This window comes from Ictidomys tridecemlineatus, chromosome 1 (genome assembly GCF_052094955.1).
Source record: "Ictidomys tridecemlineatus isolate mIctTri1 chromosome 1, mIctTri1.hap1, whole genome shotgun sequence".
NCBI lineage: Eukaryota > Metazoa > Chordata > Mammalia > Rodentia > Sciuridae > Ictidomys > Ictidomys tridecemlineatus.
The window spans coordinates 130,128,583-130,145,267 of record NC_135477.1 but is presented as its reverse complement, the minus strand read 5'-3'; the positions used below and the strand labels follow the sequence as shown (position 1 = coordinate 130,145,267).

The window sequence follows — 16,685 nt, the reverse complement described above, 5'->3', positions numbered from 1 at the left end:
GGTTAAAATAATGCACATATCCCAGAACCTGACATGTTGATAAATGCAGCCTTAAAAGGCATCCTTATACAAGTCATTTTAAAAGGAAACAAACAAGGGGCTGGGATTGTGGCTTAGTGGTACAGTGCTTGCCTAGCACATGCAAGGCCCTGGGTTCGATTCTTGGCACCAAACATAAATAAATAAAGGTATTGTGTCCCAACTACAACTAAATAAATATTTTAAAAAAGGAAACATGAAATTTATGTAATCCCCTTACTTAAAGCCAATCCTATGTCCCTTTTATCTAAAATGTGTACTTACAGATGACCATGCATCAGAGCAGGGAACAAGTTTCCCCTTCTGCATTTTCAATTCCATGCAGGCTCCCAGCCTATTGGATGTTCTGCCACACTCTGGGTGGGTCTCCCCTAGTTAGTTCACTGACCCACACTTCAGTCTTCTCTGGAAACCCTCTCATAGACACACTCAGAAGTGACAACCAAGATTAACCATCACACTTCTTCAAGATGATTTTCATTTTTTTTTTTTAATATTTTTTATTTCTCGGCGGACACAACATCTTGGTTGGTATGTGGTGCTGAGGATCGAACCCGGGCCGCACGCGTGCCAGGCGAGCGCGCTACTGCTTGAGCCACATCCCCAGCCCCGAAGATGTTTTTCTATTATGTTGGAAAACATTGCTATTATGAGCATTTTCATATTCTCCATGTCTTCTAAACTATTTCATATTTTCCATTTTTTCATTTGTGTGATGCTTTGTAGGTACTCTTAGTTCCCTAATTCCTCATGTATGTCTAATCTGCTATTAATCTGTTCATTAACTTTTTTGAAAGGCATTACTGGTAAAATATGCACAGGAAAATGCATAAAACCGGTGTAAAATTAAATATTTTAAAGTAACATTTATGTGATAATCACCCAGGTCTAGAAGTAGAAAACTTCCAGTTACCCCAGAGGCATTTATGAGTCTGTTCACATTTGTAAATCCTTCCTTCCAATTACTACTATTCTGACTTTTATCTTAAACATTTCCTTGTACTCATAAACATGTATTTGCCATCTCTTACCATTATATTTCTGAGATACATCCATGTGGCTACATGTAATAGTACATGCTGTGTCTAATGTCAGGTTTCTCAGTGTTTGGACTCATTTTGGCCCTTTTTTGTTTATATAAAGAACAAAAAGAGGCAAAATAGTTTCATTTGAAGGTTACTTTCCCAGATTATATGAAAGGTTAATTACCTGATTTTTCAGGATCTAAATTTTACTTGCTGAATGAAGAGTAATAGTCCATTAAAACAAAGATATAGCCATATACCTATACATGGGTACAAATTCACAGAAATTTATAATTCTAAAAGGACCAAACTTTCAAGTGGTTGTCTCTAGTGCACAGGAACAGAAACGAATGCAGAAAGGTGGGAAGAGGAATGAATGTACATGAGAGCAACTGTGTTGGGCAGATACTTTCACATTTTACTTTTATTTTTTACAGTAAGCCTTTTTTTAACATCAGCAATTCACATGATCAGAGGAAGGGAATGAGGATCCACTTTTGACTGCAGGATTCTCCCCCAGTCTCTTCTGTGCCTGGCAGTGGTAGTTACCCTCCAGAGCACAGTAGAACCAACCCAAGGCAATCCATGTCCCCTCTTCTACTTGCCAGACACTTTGATGCTTGGTCTTACACTCATAAAGCCTAGCTCTAAACAATGGCCCTTAAATCCTTGAGAACACACCATTGCAAACAATCCTAAGAGTCTGCTGGCCCTTTAGGATCCAGGAAAGGAACAAAACTCCAGACCAAAAGGAAAATGCAACCACTCTCCCATCAGGCCTGGAGTTAGAGAAGAGGAATTCCCATCCAAAGGGACCCCTGCAGTGATGGGAGGGTTTCCTTCAGGTGGCAGCTTTTCTGACCCCAATGCCATCCTGGCAGCTGACTTCTCAAGCTACACCCATTGCAAGAACCATAGATTCTGGCCAAGAACGGTGCTTGCAAGAAACCTAACAATGACTGAACCCTCATGACTGACCTGCACCCCCTACAGGAGTTTCCCTACTCATCTTACAGATGGAGAAACAGAGTCTCAGGTATGAAATGACTGGCCCAAGTTCACAAGGCTTGCAATGGCAGAATCAGACCCCATCCCATCCCATCAGGTGCCCAGTCTCCACTCAACCTGTGAGCTCCAAGGCAAGGCACCACAATCAGTGCTTCCAGAGTGAATGGGCATTGGCTTGGCCACCCAATATAATAAAAAGAGTAAAACAGGTTCCCATTTTGACTCTGCCCCCGGCTAAGACATTTCCCTCTTTTCAGCTTGAACATTCACATCTGTAAATTGAGAACAAAAATACCTTTCTCTCAGGCTATATTGAGAACTAGGAACCAGGTGTGTCAAGAACCCAGCCCAAGCACTAGTCACTCAATAAAAAGCACCACCACCACCATCCTCCTTCCTAGAACTAAGGGACCTGCTCAGATGGAGGGTGGAAGGGAGTCCTTATAAGAACTTCATTCCACTCCTCTCTTGTAAAGTGCCCAGTGGGCAACCCCTCCTTTGGATCTCCATGGCCACACCTCTATCCAGGCCTCACCTCTTGCAGACTCCCTGGTTCTCAGCACTACTCCTTTTCAATGTGTCGCCCACAGCAACCAGTGAAATCCATTGCTAAAACCTCCCCATTTCTTAAAACCCCACTTCTGGACCTCACTGACCCCTAATATAACCTCTCTCTTCCCCAGAACAACCTGCATCTATGCTCAATGCCACACCCACCTCTGCACGTGCCGATCCACTTGTCAGGAAAGCCCTCCCATCGCACCTCTTTCCTTAATGAATTCGCCTTCCTTCTGCAAGACCCCACTCAAATCCTCTGGGAAACTTCTGGAATCCCACCCCACCACCAGGTTTGGGGACCCTTCCCCTGCTCCACGACATCTGGTTCCTCCATTGTCAAATGAGCTGTAGAGAAAACTAAGGTGACTTACTCCTTCGAAAATCGGCTCTCTCCACCATCTTTTCCTCCTGAAGGCCTGGGCCTGGCACACTGTCTGGCACATAGTAGATACTTAGTAAACACTTAGAGCATGCACAGATGAAGACCAACTGCAACTCAGTAAAAGGGAAAACTTTCTAATTATCAGAGATATCCTCAGGTAGATGGGCTGCTAGTGAGTGCACCACCATCAGGGAACGGAGTGTAAGCTGCATGGATGTGGATTCCTAAAGACACTAACTGTGGCCCCGTCGCACAGGAATCACCTAGAGTATTAGTTACTGATAGAAATTCTCCACTCACGAAATCCTGATGCTACAGGTCTAGGGCAGGCCAGAAATCTGTGTTAGGACCACGGTCCCCAGGTGATTTTTGAAGCATATCTGCATTTGGGGACTATTGAACTTTGTGACCTTTGAGGCCATTTGCAATAATGGTTTGTGTGTGAAGGCTCTTCATAAACTGTGAAGTGCTGTCCACGAGTCTTGGCTTCAGATACTACCTGAGCCTGGAGACTGAGGAATTGAAGCTTCAGCCTGGGACTACAGCTCCTCGGATTCTGGGAGGTTGCGGACCCAGCCCTGAGCCACCCTGTTGAAGCTGGGTCTGAGGCGGAGGAGTTCCAAGCCACTGAAGGGCTCCGAGACAAAAGGGGTGCCTGCCCTGGGAATGGTCTCCCCCATGAGGGGTCCTCCAAATGGCACTGGGGTCCTGGGAAAAGAGCAACAGGAAAGGTGGGCTGTGTGGAGCAGGGATGGCAGAACGCTGACATTCAGGTCACATGTGGCCCCTACCTGCCTCTCTCTGGACCTTGTATACAGCAAAGATTTTTCACTATGGTTAACAGGTTTCTCCAGTTCTGCCCTCTACCAAGTCTGCCCCTAGTGGGGAAGGAGTAAGAGATTTTCCTTCCTCTTGTTACCTCAACTTAGAACAAAGTACCCACAAATTGGAGAGAGCAGGAAGGATCCAAAAGAGCAGCAAGAATCGGGGAAATGCAAATCACCACAGAGATTTGCCATTTCTCCCCCAAAAGACTGGCAAAAGGAAATAACTTGATAATGAGGCAACATTGATGAAGGTGTAGGGGCGGTTTCACTCGTAGTCGGGTGGTTAGAGCACAAATTGGTGCTGCTACCTTGGAGAACAATTCAGTGGGATCTTCTGAACCTTGAATCTATGTCAACTCTGTCACTCAGCAACTCCATCTCTAAGCGTGGAGCTCAGGGAGGCTCATGCATGTAAGCACAAGGAAGTAGACGTGAATGGTGTATTAGTGACAACCAGAAACAGCTCAGATGTCCCCTGGCAGAGGATCGGACAAGACAGAAATTGTGTGTCACAGGACAGAATTCTTGCAGCTTAAAAGGAAAGAACTAGATCTACAGGTATCCGTGTGGTAGATTTCAAAAGCATAATGTAGGATGAAAAAAGCCAGTTACAGAATAAAACACAAAGTATCAAAATACTTGCATACTCATAAACCAAAGCCACAAGCTGTATAGTATGCCACGGCCTTAACAATGTGTTCCAAAAACACACAGGCCCACGGCACAACAGGGCTACCTTTAGAAAGGGCCCTGGGAAAGGGACCTGGGGGACAGTAAACAAAGGGCCCTGCTTTTATTTGAAGTTGCCTATTTTTTTTTTCAAAGAGAATGAATGTGTGTGATTTTAAAACAATGTTTTAATCCTAAGGAAAACATAAAGCACTGCTCGTGTGGTGTCTGCCTGCAGCAGGGGCCAGTGGGGAGAGGGGTGGAAAGACACACCATGGGCCAGAGCCTGGGATCCTGCCAGGAAAGCACTGCTGCCTGGACCACCCCAGCTTTGGCAGCAACAGCCAGGCCCTGCGGGAACAGGCTGGGCCGTGTCCAAGCCAAGCAGGCCTCACAGTCGGGGCCTTGACTGGAAGCCCAGAGCCCAGCATTCTGAGCCCCACTGGGCCCCCAATACCGCTGTCCCTCCTCTCTATGCCTCAGTTCCTCCTTCTGTCTCAGATGAGGTCTGGGCCCAGGACTCCCTATGGCCTTCCCCCTGCTGGTGGGAATGTGCCTCCGCCTGTCAATCAGAGGTCTGAGATGGGTAGGAGATGTGCCCAGAGCCAGCCAGCCTGGAAGCTGGCTGCCAGCACTGAACGTCTGCGTCGGGTTTTAAATAGCAGGGCAGGCGGGATCTGAGGACCCAGGAGGAGGACAGGGCCGCCCTGGCTGGCAGGGGAGTCAGAATGTCTGCCAATGGCTCGTGGCTCACACAGCGCCTGTTGGGCCTGATTCTTCCCATCAGGGCCTCCCTGGGTATTGTCACCCTTCTCCTGAGCCATCTCTTCTCAAGGCTGATCACCCACCCCCCCGCCCCATTCCCACCCTTCAGTCCTCCCTCAAAACGTCCTAGCCAGGCCCTGGAGTGCACCCATCTGTCTCTATCAGACAGACACAGTCTCCACGTGTGGTCTGAGGAGGTGCCAGAAGAGCTGGACTGTGGCCTCCTCTCTGTGGACACTTCTTTTCCTCACTTAATATAGCCTAAGCCAAAGGAGTAGGTTCAAAAATAGATGTGGACTGAGGAAGCCAACTGCAACTGAAATGCACCCCCAGTCCAGGGTCCGCCTCCAAGTCAAGCTCCAGTCTTGACTCCTATGGTCTGCTTTTGGATCCCCAGGGCAAAATACTACTGAAGTTCTCCCTTTTTAGCTCTTCCAACCATCATTTCAGCCTGCAGTAACAGTAGTAGTAGCACCTGTAGCTAATGTTTATTGAGAACTTATTACTTGCCAGAACTTTGCCTGTGGCTTCTCATGTCATCCTCATGGCAATGCTGTGAAGTAGGACAGGTGGGGCAATGGAGACTCAGAGAGGTTAAATTGCTTACCCAAGTTCACACAGCCAGGCCTGGAGTCTGCATTTAAACCCACACGGAGAACTTATGCACTAAACCAATCATCTATGACACTCCTTTGTGGCCCTGACCTCTGGCCCCACTCCCAGCTTTGGGCAGCCTCACAGCCACCTTGGAGATCTCTTCCACACCCTTGATGCAAGTAAAGAGAGGCTGGGTTGGCCTTGGAATGGGGAGATCTGGGGCTCTCCAGGACAGAACTGGATGTCCATCATAGAGGTGGCCCACAGCAGTGACAACAAGACACCAGCTCTGGAGTCAAACAAACCCAGGCTTGAATCCCAATCCTGCTGCTCTCTCCTTGTTCTGAGACTTTGGGCAGGTCGTTCCTGAACCTCGGTCTCTTCATTGGGCAGAACAGAGGAAATCAAGGCACCGGGACCCCATCTTGTGGGAATACAAGAAGACTGGGGCACGTTCACCATTCATTCTTCCTACGTTTATGAAGCACCTACTAGGTGCTGAGGCACTGTTCTAGCAGGACATCAATAAGTACATATGAAGTGCTGGAACTAGAACTTGCATGTGGAAAGTACTAGGAAATTCGGGCTACTGCTATGGTACCCTGTGCGTCCTGGGCTCTCCCCCAAACTGCTGGTGGCGCGCCCCGCCTGGCCTTACTTGTTGAAATTCCGATAGTCTCGCAGGTTGGGGGTGTAACTTGGGCCATCGCTCAGGTAGTCCCGGTAGCTGATGAACTCCTGCCACGGGCAGCGATAGCCCTTGGGGATGGCGGTGTGGTTGAACTTCTCAGGCGGCACGCCTTTCAGGGGCTCCGCGTAGCCTGCGGGAGAAGCAGCTGTGGGTGCCCCGAGGGAGGTGAAGAAGCGGCGCCTGGGCTGTGTCTCCGCCGCCCCACTCCCATCCCCACCCAGCTGACGAGGTTGGGGGCGGAAGGCTGGAGTTAGGAGGAGTGGAGAATGGAATGTCACAGTTGCTCCAGCAAAGGGGACCCTCCCTCATCCCAGGAAGGACCTGAGCAAGTGAACCTAGGGTTCTTCTAGTTTGGGATCGGATTCTGACTTGCTGTGTGACCTTGGGCGAACGGCTGCCACTCTCTGGGCTTGTGTTCTGACCTGGTGTGTTGGGGGGCGCGGTCGCTCCCTGCGTTTCAGCCCTGGTGGCCAGGACTCAAAGCGGCCACTCACCTGGCGCCAGAGCGCTTGGGCTATGGGCCGACACCGCTGCTGGGTGGGAGTCCTCGGGACCCCCGGGCGAAGCTGGGAAGACGTGGAGCTCCGAGCGGTAGTTCGGCCCCTCGGGGCCATTGGCAACCTGGACACAGGGCAGGGCGCTCAGAGGCTCGGACAGCCACAGACAGCTGCCCCGCCCCTTCCCGCAGCTGCCCCTTCCCGCAGCTGCCCCTCCCGAGGGTCTCCCTCCGCGCTCACCATTCCCGCCTCGGCGCTCACCATTCCCGCCTCCGCGGTTCCAGTTACTCTCCTCTTGGCGCTTCCGGCCAGGATCTGTGGGGGTGGGGGGATAAACCACAGAGGCTCAGGGGGCACGGTGCCAGGGTTCTCCTCCATCCAAGAGAGAGAGAGAGGGAAAGGGCAAGAACCCTCGCATTTATCTCCAGAGCATGTTAGAAGGATGGACGGTTACAACACTAGGCTCAGTGCCTGGAACAGAAGAACGCTCGCTGTTCCCTGCACTTGTCATGGAGTCTCAACAAGATACTTCCCTGAGCCCCAGTTCTCTTCTCTTTCAAGTGGGCATCACCATCACCATGATGATGGTATCTACCTCCGAGCACTCCAAGCAAGGATACACTGGAAAGCGCTTGGCTAGCACTGTCTGGTGCACGGCAGAGGTAGGTGTTTTGGCATTCTTATTGTTCCCGTCACATCGTTCCCTCTCGGTGGCCTCTTGTGTGGCTCAGAAATGGAGTGGAGTACAGATAAAGTACTTCGGTTTTCACTACAAGTACCTGAAACTGCCTGCAGCCTTTTCCAAGCCTGGGAATAAACCATTTCCACCCCCACTTTTCTGCCAGCAGATTGTTCCATGACCTTTTTCTTCTTCAAGTAGAAAGACAAAATTTTAAAAAGCATCATGCGTTTTCCATCTTAGATCAAGCCGAAGTCTGAACTAACTCCTGCCCACTGCAATTTAGCCCAGAGCACACGGCTGTTCTTTATCAGTTTCTGTACCCCCAGGACTGCACAGCTCCTCCTCCCAATGCACTTTGTGGTTTGTCTCTGGGAGAGATGCCTGCAGGAGAACCCTTTTCAAGAATCACAGCAAAGCAGGGGCTCGGTCGGATGGGGGCACCCCAGTCTCCCCAGCTGCAGAGACTCTCCAGGAGCCAGAGATCCTTGGCCAGGCTCTCTGTCTGGCTCTTTCTTGGCCTCAGTTTCTCCATGAGCACAATGGAGACCTACTCACCGCCCGCTGACTCTCCTCCAGCTCGAAGGTGAACCTTTGCACCCGGCGCTGCCTCTTCTGGAAGAGGAGGGATCCTGGGTTGTTGCGAAGTGACAGCTCCTCTATCATCAGGTCCTGGGGCACGCTCAGCTTCTTCCCCAGGTCCAGTGTAGGGACTGCCCGGAGAGGCCAGAGAGAGCTTTACTACCCAACCCCCAAGGCACTCCTGGCCACTGCCTTGAAGGCACCTGTCACAGCATCATATGCTGTGTACCAGAACCGGCTGCTCCACTCACACTTGATGAAGCTGGGAGTCGCCGGGTTCTGGACTCCTTGCCCACCTGATGATGGTTTGCCCTGCTCAGAACTGAATTATTTGAGCATGATACTCTGTTCTTTGGCCATTTGTACCTATGTCATAAATCTCTCATGCAGGTTCTTGCCCACCGTGGTGAAGGTGTGAGAAATGGTCAGATTCTAAATTTTTTAAATAAACCACAGGTGCCGAGTGTGAGGAGAGAGTTAACTGCAAGATTTCTGACCTGAGTCAGCAGAAGGGGCTCAGTGAGATGGAAAAGGATGAGGGAAGAGAAACACCAGAAGTCTGATTTTAGACATCTGTCTTTTAAATTTTTTATTATTATTATTATTTGTGGTGCTAGGGATTGAACCCAGAGCCGTGTGCATGCAAGGCAAGCACTCTACCAACTGAGCTGTATCCCCAGACCCTTGATTTTTTTTTTTTAAGAATGGGGCTTCATATGTTGCCCAGACTGACCTTGAACTTGTAATCTTCCTGCCTCAAACTCCTGAGGCATGTGCTACCATGTCCAGCTCTCTTTTAAGTTTTAAATAGTCTCTTATTATTATAAAAACGTAAATATGCATTTTAAAAGTTAGAAAATTTAGGCATAAGTAAAAAAAAAAGAAAAAGAAATATCATTATCTGTCCCTCAAAGATTGCCAGTATTAACACTGCAGTGTATGACATTTCATGTCCTTGTTGTTTTTTTTTTCCTTTCTTTCTTTCTTTCTTTCTTTCTTTTTTTTTTAAGAGATAGGGTCTCACTGAGTTGCTTAGAGCCTTGCTTTTGCTGAGGCTGGCCTTGAACTTGTGATCCAGCTGCCTCAGTCTCCCAAGCTGCTGGATTGTAGGTGTACGTCACCACACACGGCTTCAAGTCTTTTAATAACTACATATTCATATGTGAGTTTTTAATGAAATCATAGCAAACATGCTTTGTAACTTGTTTTTATCAATTAAAGAGACATCACTTTTCCAAATGAACATATTTTGTTTTTTTCTAATATATCTAGTCTATATTTAAACTCCCAATTGTGTTCAAAATTCAGTTTGAGGAGCCTTGCAGACACCCAAGAAATGCTGAGTAGGGCATGTGTCTCTGATGTTCATGAAAGAAAACTGACCTGCAGATTTTAAAAAATTAGAGACTTGTGAGCTTATAAATGGTATTTTGTTGCCGTTGTTTTTCAATGCAGAAGATTACATTTCTTTCCCTTCTGATGGTTAGGATTTGTCATCTGGCTGATGACTGTCCTTAGTAGTGTGGGATCCATTCCCAAAATCTATGCTTTCCCTGCCGACAAAATGCAAACTTTTACATTTGACTAAGGAGAAAAGCTTTTTGGTGGACAGAGTGAAAGGAGAGCAGAAGGTATGTCACCACCAGCATGGCCAATGTTGTCCAACTGAAATCAGATACAGGGCAGGAGGTGTAGCTCAGTGGTAGAACACTTACCTAGTATGGGCAAGGCTCTGGGTTCAAATCCCAGCCAGAAGAAAATTAATGAATTAACTAACTTATTAAAATAAAATCGGAATCACACAGGCTCATGTGCCAGCTCTATAAAATGATATTTTAAATCAGGAAGCTGAAAAAGACCAGGAAGAAATGAGAAAAGATAAAGAGAGTCAAGACCGAGCCCTGAGGTTTCCAACATTTAGATGAGAGAAACCTGGAGCCTGGGAAGGAGCAGTTAGCTGGTGAGGGAGAAAAAAAAAAAAAAACATCTAAAGAGGATGGTGTCCTGGAAATTAAATGCTAGAAGATTTCTGGGATAACAAAGTGACCAAGAGGTCAAGTGCTGCTGAAAATTGACTCTCGTATTTAGTAACATAGAGTCCCTGGTAATCTTCACTAATGCTGTTTCTATGGAGCATTTGGGTGTGAAAGTCTGATTGGAGAGGGTTCAAGAGAAAATGGACAGAGAACAAGCTTACACATCCCACAGGGGAGCGGTAGGCACGGCCAGGACTTGGAACGTTCTACACACAGGGCAACTGGCCTGTTTTCTTCAAACAAGTCAATGACATGGGAAAAGGGGGCGGGTTGTTTTAGATTAAAAGAGATTTAAGAGGCATGGCAACCAAATAAAAACTATGACCCTTGTTTAGATCCTGATTAAAATAAACTAGAAAACTAGAGAAAGCTGAATATGGGACTGACTAGTAGATGTTGTTAAATCATTACTGCTAATTTTGCTGAATGTGCTAATATTTTTTAGTGGCATGTAAGGAAATGTCTTTTTTCTTATTTTCATGGATGCTGAAGAATATAGGGGATGCCATGAAGTGCTCTTGGGTATTTGCTTGGGGATCCAGGAATAAAGGGTGGCACCCTCTACTTACGTGTGTGTTTGGAAACTGGCATATGACGTGTTAAAAAGACAGAATGGGAAGAAAAGCTTGGACAACGGCTTGCAGAAGCTATGCTTTCAAGGCCTATGGCAGGCAGCAGGCTGCATGGGATCCAGGGGACTTTTTTGTAACGGGGAGATAATGGCCTGAGTGTTAGCTGTGGGGACCATCTGATAATGCACAAGGGAGAAATGCTGGAGGAATGTCCTTGAGCCTGAGAAGGGGCAGAGCAGGGTGTCCTGTCCAGCTAGAAGGGCTGGCACCAGACAGGTGTGAGGAGCGCTCATCACCCTCTCAGGCAAAGAAGGATTGAGAACAGATGCAAGCCAGTGCACAGATGTGGCAAAGGGGGCTTGCAGATGTTTTCTTTGAGCTACTATATTTTTCTCAGCGAAAACTATAGTAGCAAGGTCACTAGCTGAGAGTGAAAGTGGGGGAAGAGGTACTGGAGGCTTTGGGTTGCCAAAGTCACCTCAGAGAGTAAGACATCTGGAAGGGTGTCCAGGCTGGGAAGAGGGATGTAGCTGCCAGCAGCAATGAGGGCCACCCAGGTGCTGCGGTTTACCTGCACAAGACTCCTGGGCTCTACTCCTAAGGATTCCACCCTCATGACCCCCATTAAAGGTTGATTAAATATAAAGGACATGTTCACACACAGGGGAACTTAGGGGAGGGAGGCAGTAAGATAAGTCAAGGTAGTGTGCAAAGGAATCCGTGATATGTTGCTAAGTGTAAAAAGGAAGTAGCCGAAGAATACAGTACACAGTGTTTAGCCTATGTGTATGTGCATCTATATAAACATGTCATATGTAGACAGAAGAACTTACACAAAAACGTTAACAGTGATCATCTACAGATAGTTCCATTATGAAGAACTTTCACTGTCAAAGTCGTTCATGGTGTTTTGTCTGAATAGTTTTAAAAATGGATGTATTCTGCCAGATATGGTGACACATGCCTGTAATCTCAGCAGCTCGGGAGGTTGAGGCAGGAGGATTGCAAGTTCAAAGCCAGCCTCAGCAACTTAGAAAGGCCCTAAGCAACTCAGTGAGAGCCTATCTCAAAATAAAAAAATAAAAAGAGCTGGGGATGTGGCTCAGTGGCTAAGCACCCCTGGGTTCAGTCCCTGGTGTGAAAAAAAAAAGAAAAAGAAAAAGATGTATTTTCTGCATAATCACATAGAAGAAGCAGTTTTGGAGACAGAAATTGCAAATCAAATTTCAGCTCTGTTACCCAGAGGTGTGCAGAAACCTCACTCCTTGCGTCAAAATTTTTTTCATCTGCAGAATGGGAACAATAATATCTAACTTGTAGAATTGTTTTGGGGCTCAAATGAGAAGATGCAAATCTCCTAGCACACTGACCCAGTAATCATCCAGTAAGGATGGTGTTTTTATTATTACTATTTTTAAATGACTTTTTAAGAGGTGAGACCGTGAGATTTCTTTTTCTTTCCTATTTTTCTTTCATTTCAAAATCTTTAATTAGTGGCTTAGCAATTCTCAACTAGTTATACATTTCAAGAGTGGCATAAATGATGTGTGTCAATGTTTAGAGGACTCTAATTAATTACTCAGACAACAGAAATGAGGAGGCACTGCCCGACTCTTCCAACTGAAGTATGAGTATCTCACAATGTTTGCATATTTCAGCACACAAAAGTGGGGGTGGGGGAGGCTAAAAGAAACACGACACCAACAATAGGAGGCAAGAACACACAAACTAGCGAGGTTAAAGGTTTGCATATAAAGCACAACTTGATTGATTGCTTCTTAGGACTGACAGAGGCCAACTGCACAGGGGCCCTTGGACAAGCATTTCTCAGAGGGAGCTCACTGTCACCAGCTTTGAAGTCACCTTAACACTTGTCCAAAAGGCAAATGTATGCGCCCCCCCCCCCCAAGGTCTATGAAATCAGAGACCCTGGGGGTAGATGTTGTGAATCCTTATTTTTAATCAAAAACATAGAACCACTATGACCCACACTAAAGCTTGAGGGTCCCCCCTGAGTTGAATTCATTTTTAAAATATTTGAAATGCTCTAATGTAGACCAAATAAGCAGACTTCAAAATTATGCCAGGAGTTCATGTAGAGGTCTTACAAGGTTGATAAACATGGTTTTAGATGATTTATTCTTTAGATGAGCCAGCTTTGAAGTAAGATGGTTTGAGTTTGACGGAGTGGCCTGCTCTGGCTCTCCTGCCATGCTATCCCCCACCACTAGTGTTGAGCCCTGGGCTGGGCCGCCTGGGTCATCCTGAGGCCCACGAGAGGCCTGTAGGTACCATTAGCAGGAACAAGTAGGCCAGAACTTGTGGCTACAGTTGACCTGGGACCAGAGCCTTCAAGGATTGATTTAGGGCAGAAGGAAGGCCTTAGCTGGGACCAAGGCCAGGGTCATCTTGGGGTCAGAACCCACTATGGGGCATTTAACCCCAGCTCCTGCCTGTGGACATAAGGGCAGGGCCCCTTCAAAGCCTCAGGAAATGCCTGGGCCCAGGTGGCAGATTCCACAGGCACTCCCTCAGGGCTCTGGAACTCACACCTGCTTGCTAGCCTGGGGCCAGCAGGCCTGAGTGACCACAATCTGGGACCAAGAGAGGAGTTTGAGGAAAGCATAGGACTGGGCCCATCTTACCTGGTCCAGCAAGGTCCCCCATGACAGCCATCACTGGCTCCTTCTGCTCCTTGGGGATCATCCTGTGGAGGAGACACTCCCACAAATAGGCCAGGCTGTCCCCTTCCTCCCTGAACCTCTCCCTCCCAAGGCTTCCTCCAAGTCCCCGGTCCATCCAGCCCCAGCCCTGGACAGTCTTGACCCACCCCCAAATCAATAGCAAGGGTGAAAGGGCCTTTCAGGTCTTTTTTTAGAAGGGAGGAGATTGAGACTCAGGGAGGATAGGGGAGGTGCCTGGGGTCAGACAAATTGGGTCCATGTTGCTAGGGAGGCACTAAGAGCCATCCTGGGTCCTCCCCCAGTGCCCACCCTGCACTGACTTCCACAGTGTTCTTTTCTCCCTCGACCCTCCTCTTCTTCTTCCTGCATCTCCCCTTTTTCATCTCATGGGCACTTTCCAGGAATCTTGGAGACCATTTGTCTTTAAAATAAGCCCTAGAGCCTCAGAGAACCCTTGCAGGCCCCAAACCCAGATTACGAACTTTTTCCCAGGGAAGGAGGCAGCACCCTTGGGCTCTCTGGCTGACCGCCTACCCCAGTCCCCCTCTCCTTTGATTCCAGGTCTCACCATATTCCTTCCCTCAGGAAAAAAATTTGCCCCTATCTGTGTCCCCCCCACACACATCTGCAAGGACCCTGGGTTAGTCAGTGGACACTAAGCTAAGCAACCTGCAACTGTGAACAAGTAGCTCTCCAGCTCTGAGCCTCGGTTGCCCCCTATGTGATTTAAGAGGGTTGGGCTAATCATAGGAATCCATGCTGAGCTTTGGGGTATCATGAACAGTTAAAACTGTAAGTAGACATGAGTGTGACCACACACATTTGGGGTGATCAAGAGTTGATAGAGAGTGCCCCCACTCTGATCTTTAGAATGCCACAGTCCCCAGATCTATTTCTGGATAAACATTCCCCTTACCAGAATTGACAGGTGCTGGGAAGGGGTCCTATTTACAGACAGGAATCGACTTCCCTTCGCTGCCTAATGACTCTGAAGTTCTGGGCAAAGCCATCATCAATCCCCAACCTTTAATCCTAGTCGCCCCCTCTCCATGTAATGGAGAGAACCTAGAAGTTGTTCGCGTCCTCCCAACCAGGATCCAGGCTTTCATGAGGCCCCAAACTCTCCGGATCCTCTGCAGGGCCCTGTCCCTGCTGGGGGAAGAGGTCCTCTGGGAATTGCCTAGCCTCCTCCACCCACTCCCCACAGCTCCCCCAGCTCCCTTAGGATCCTGGTACCTGAGAGGGTGAAACCACAGTGGTCAGGAAGGAGTATCCGACCCTCAAGATTAACACCTTTGTCGGGAAGCTGAGAGTTGCGTGGTCAGTGTCTGTCACAGTCGGCGGTCAGCGGTCAGTGATCAGGGTGTGCCCTGTAGCCAGCTCTGGCTTCAGCTGACGAGAATCATTCTTGCCTTGTCGTGGGTCACAGCCTTATTTCGGGCTGCAACAGGAGCTGGGGCCAGATGCTAAAAGAAAGCACCAGGCCCTAGGGAAGACAGGTGCTCCGGCAGCAGGCCCTTGCAGACAGAAGGGCTTGCACCCACGGGTACACATGCACAAGCGCACATGTCCAGGTCACCTGGAAATACTGAGAATCAGCTGCTGCTCACTTCAACTTGTTAACTGTCATGTTCTTAGGCCTACAATAGTGTTGGATAGGAGCTCAATAGATATCTGTTGGATAAATGAATGTGTGGATGGATGAATGAACTCTTCCTGATATTTTTGCTTGACTTATCCTTTGTCTCCTTCCTTCCTCCTCTCTTCACTCCCTCCCTCCACCTTCTCACATTCTCTAAGCCTCTCTCTTGAACTGAAAATAATAAGCCAGGGCCCTGTCCTCAAAGACCTCTCTCAGGCCACAAGCCTTGTGATGCATCATGGGAAAGTCTTTGGGAGAGCCCAGGGGAGCAGGGGAGCCTGTCACCAACTCAGCCTGGAGGGTGGAGAGGCTTTCCACAAAGGGAGACATTTGACTTGGGCCTTGAAGGATGAGTGAGAGTTCCTGGGACAGAGGTGGGTAAAGGCAGTGCAGGTGAAGGACACAGCACTGGTAAAGACGGTAAGAGGTTGGACAGTAGAACCAGAGCCAGGGTCGTGGGGCCATGGTGTGAGATGAGGCCCAACTGGTGGGCAGGCGTGAGATCACAGCAGGCTCCTCAGAAGGAAGCTGTGATGAAGGCCGCTGAGGAAACTCACTGGTGAAGTGGAGTGGTCAGATTGGCATTTGCCACGGATATCTGGCTACCAAGGGGAGCAAGGTGAGACAGGGGTGGCTAGCCTGGGCAGGGACAGAGGGGATGGAGAAGAGAAGGGGCATCAAGGGTACTTGGAGAATCCACAGGTCTCATTGAGGGATTGAAAGTGAAAGGGGAGAAATGGGAGCTGCCCCTGACTCCTGTGTCTGACTCGGGAACTAAGGTAAGAAACGGGCAGGAGCAGGGTGGGGCAGGGGCAGAGACAGCTCTGTTGGAAGCAGCTCAGTTTGAGATGTCGGGTACTAAGGTGAAATCAACTGTAAGCAGTAAGTAAACTTCAGAGGTTCCATCTGAAGTTGTGGCTGGGTCAGAGGCATACAAACCACTCCTGAGAAAGTGTGGGCACAGGAGAGACAGGAACACCCATGCCTATGTTTTGGTGAAGTTGTTCCAGGGCATAATTCTGACACCTGGTAGGGACAGAAGACTGGAGTCTGCTGTGGTCCTTTCCCCTGGGCATCTCTGCTCAGTGTCTGTTGGGCCTGAGCGTCTAGAGAAGAAAGGCAAGTGATGTCCGCCAGGAAGGCTTGCCCTCAACTGCGACTGGGCCACAATCTTCTTCTTTAGGCAAAGGATATAGGAGAAGACTACTCCTGAAAGTCTGGGTCCTGGCCTCACTAGCGTCCAGACTCAGATGTGACTCTTCATAATGACTCCTGTTCCTGCCCTGGATCCCTGACCTTCCACAAGGAAGCAGCCCTAGAACACCCTGACCCAGGTAGGCCCTGCCCACTCCAGTGTCAGTGACATCGAATCAGGGCCAGGACAATATCACCCTGAGACATTATCTGATCTAACTCTCTCATTACAAAGATG

At 48.4% G+C, this 16,685-nt stretch overlaps 1 protein-coding gene across 1 annotated transcript; it reads right to left on the bottom strand.

Annotated features, from left to right (window-relative positions):
• Positions 1–1,459: 1,459 nt before the first annotated feature.
• Myoz3 (myozenin 3) lies at positions 1,460–8,508 on the bottom strand. The gene is made up of 5 exons (XM_013358134.4): positions 8,296–8,508; positions 7,299–7,373; positions 7,056–7,182; positions 6,529–6,691; positions 1,460–3,720 (listed from the first exon to the last, which is right to left on the bottom strand). The coding sequence occupies exons 1-5, from the start codon at positions 8,401–8,403 to the stop codon at positions 3,552–3,554; spliced, it is 642 nt and encodes a 213-aa protein (XP_013213588.2). The 5' UTR covers positions 8,404–8,508; the 3' UTR covers positions 1,460–3,551.
• Positions 8,509–16,685: the final 8,177 nt, after the last annotated feature.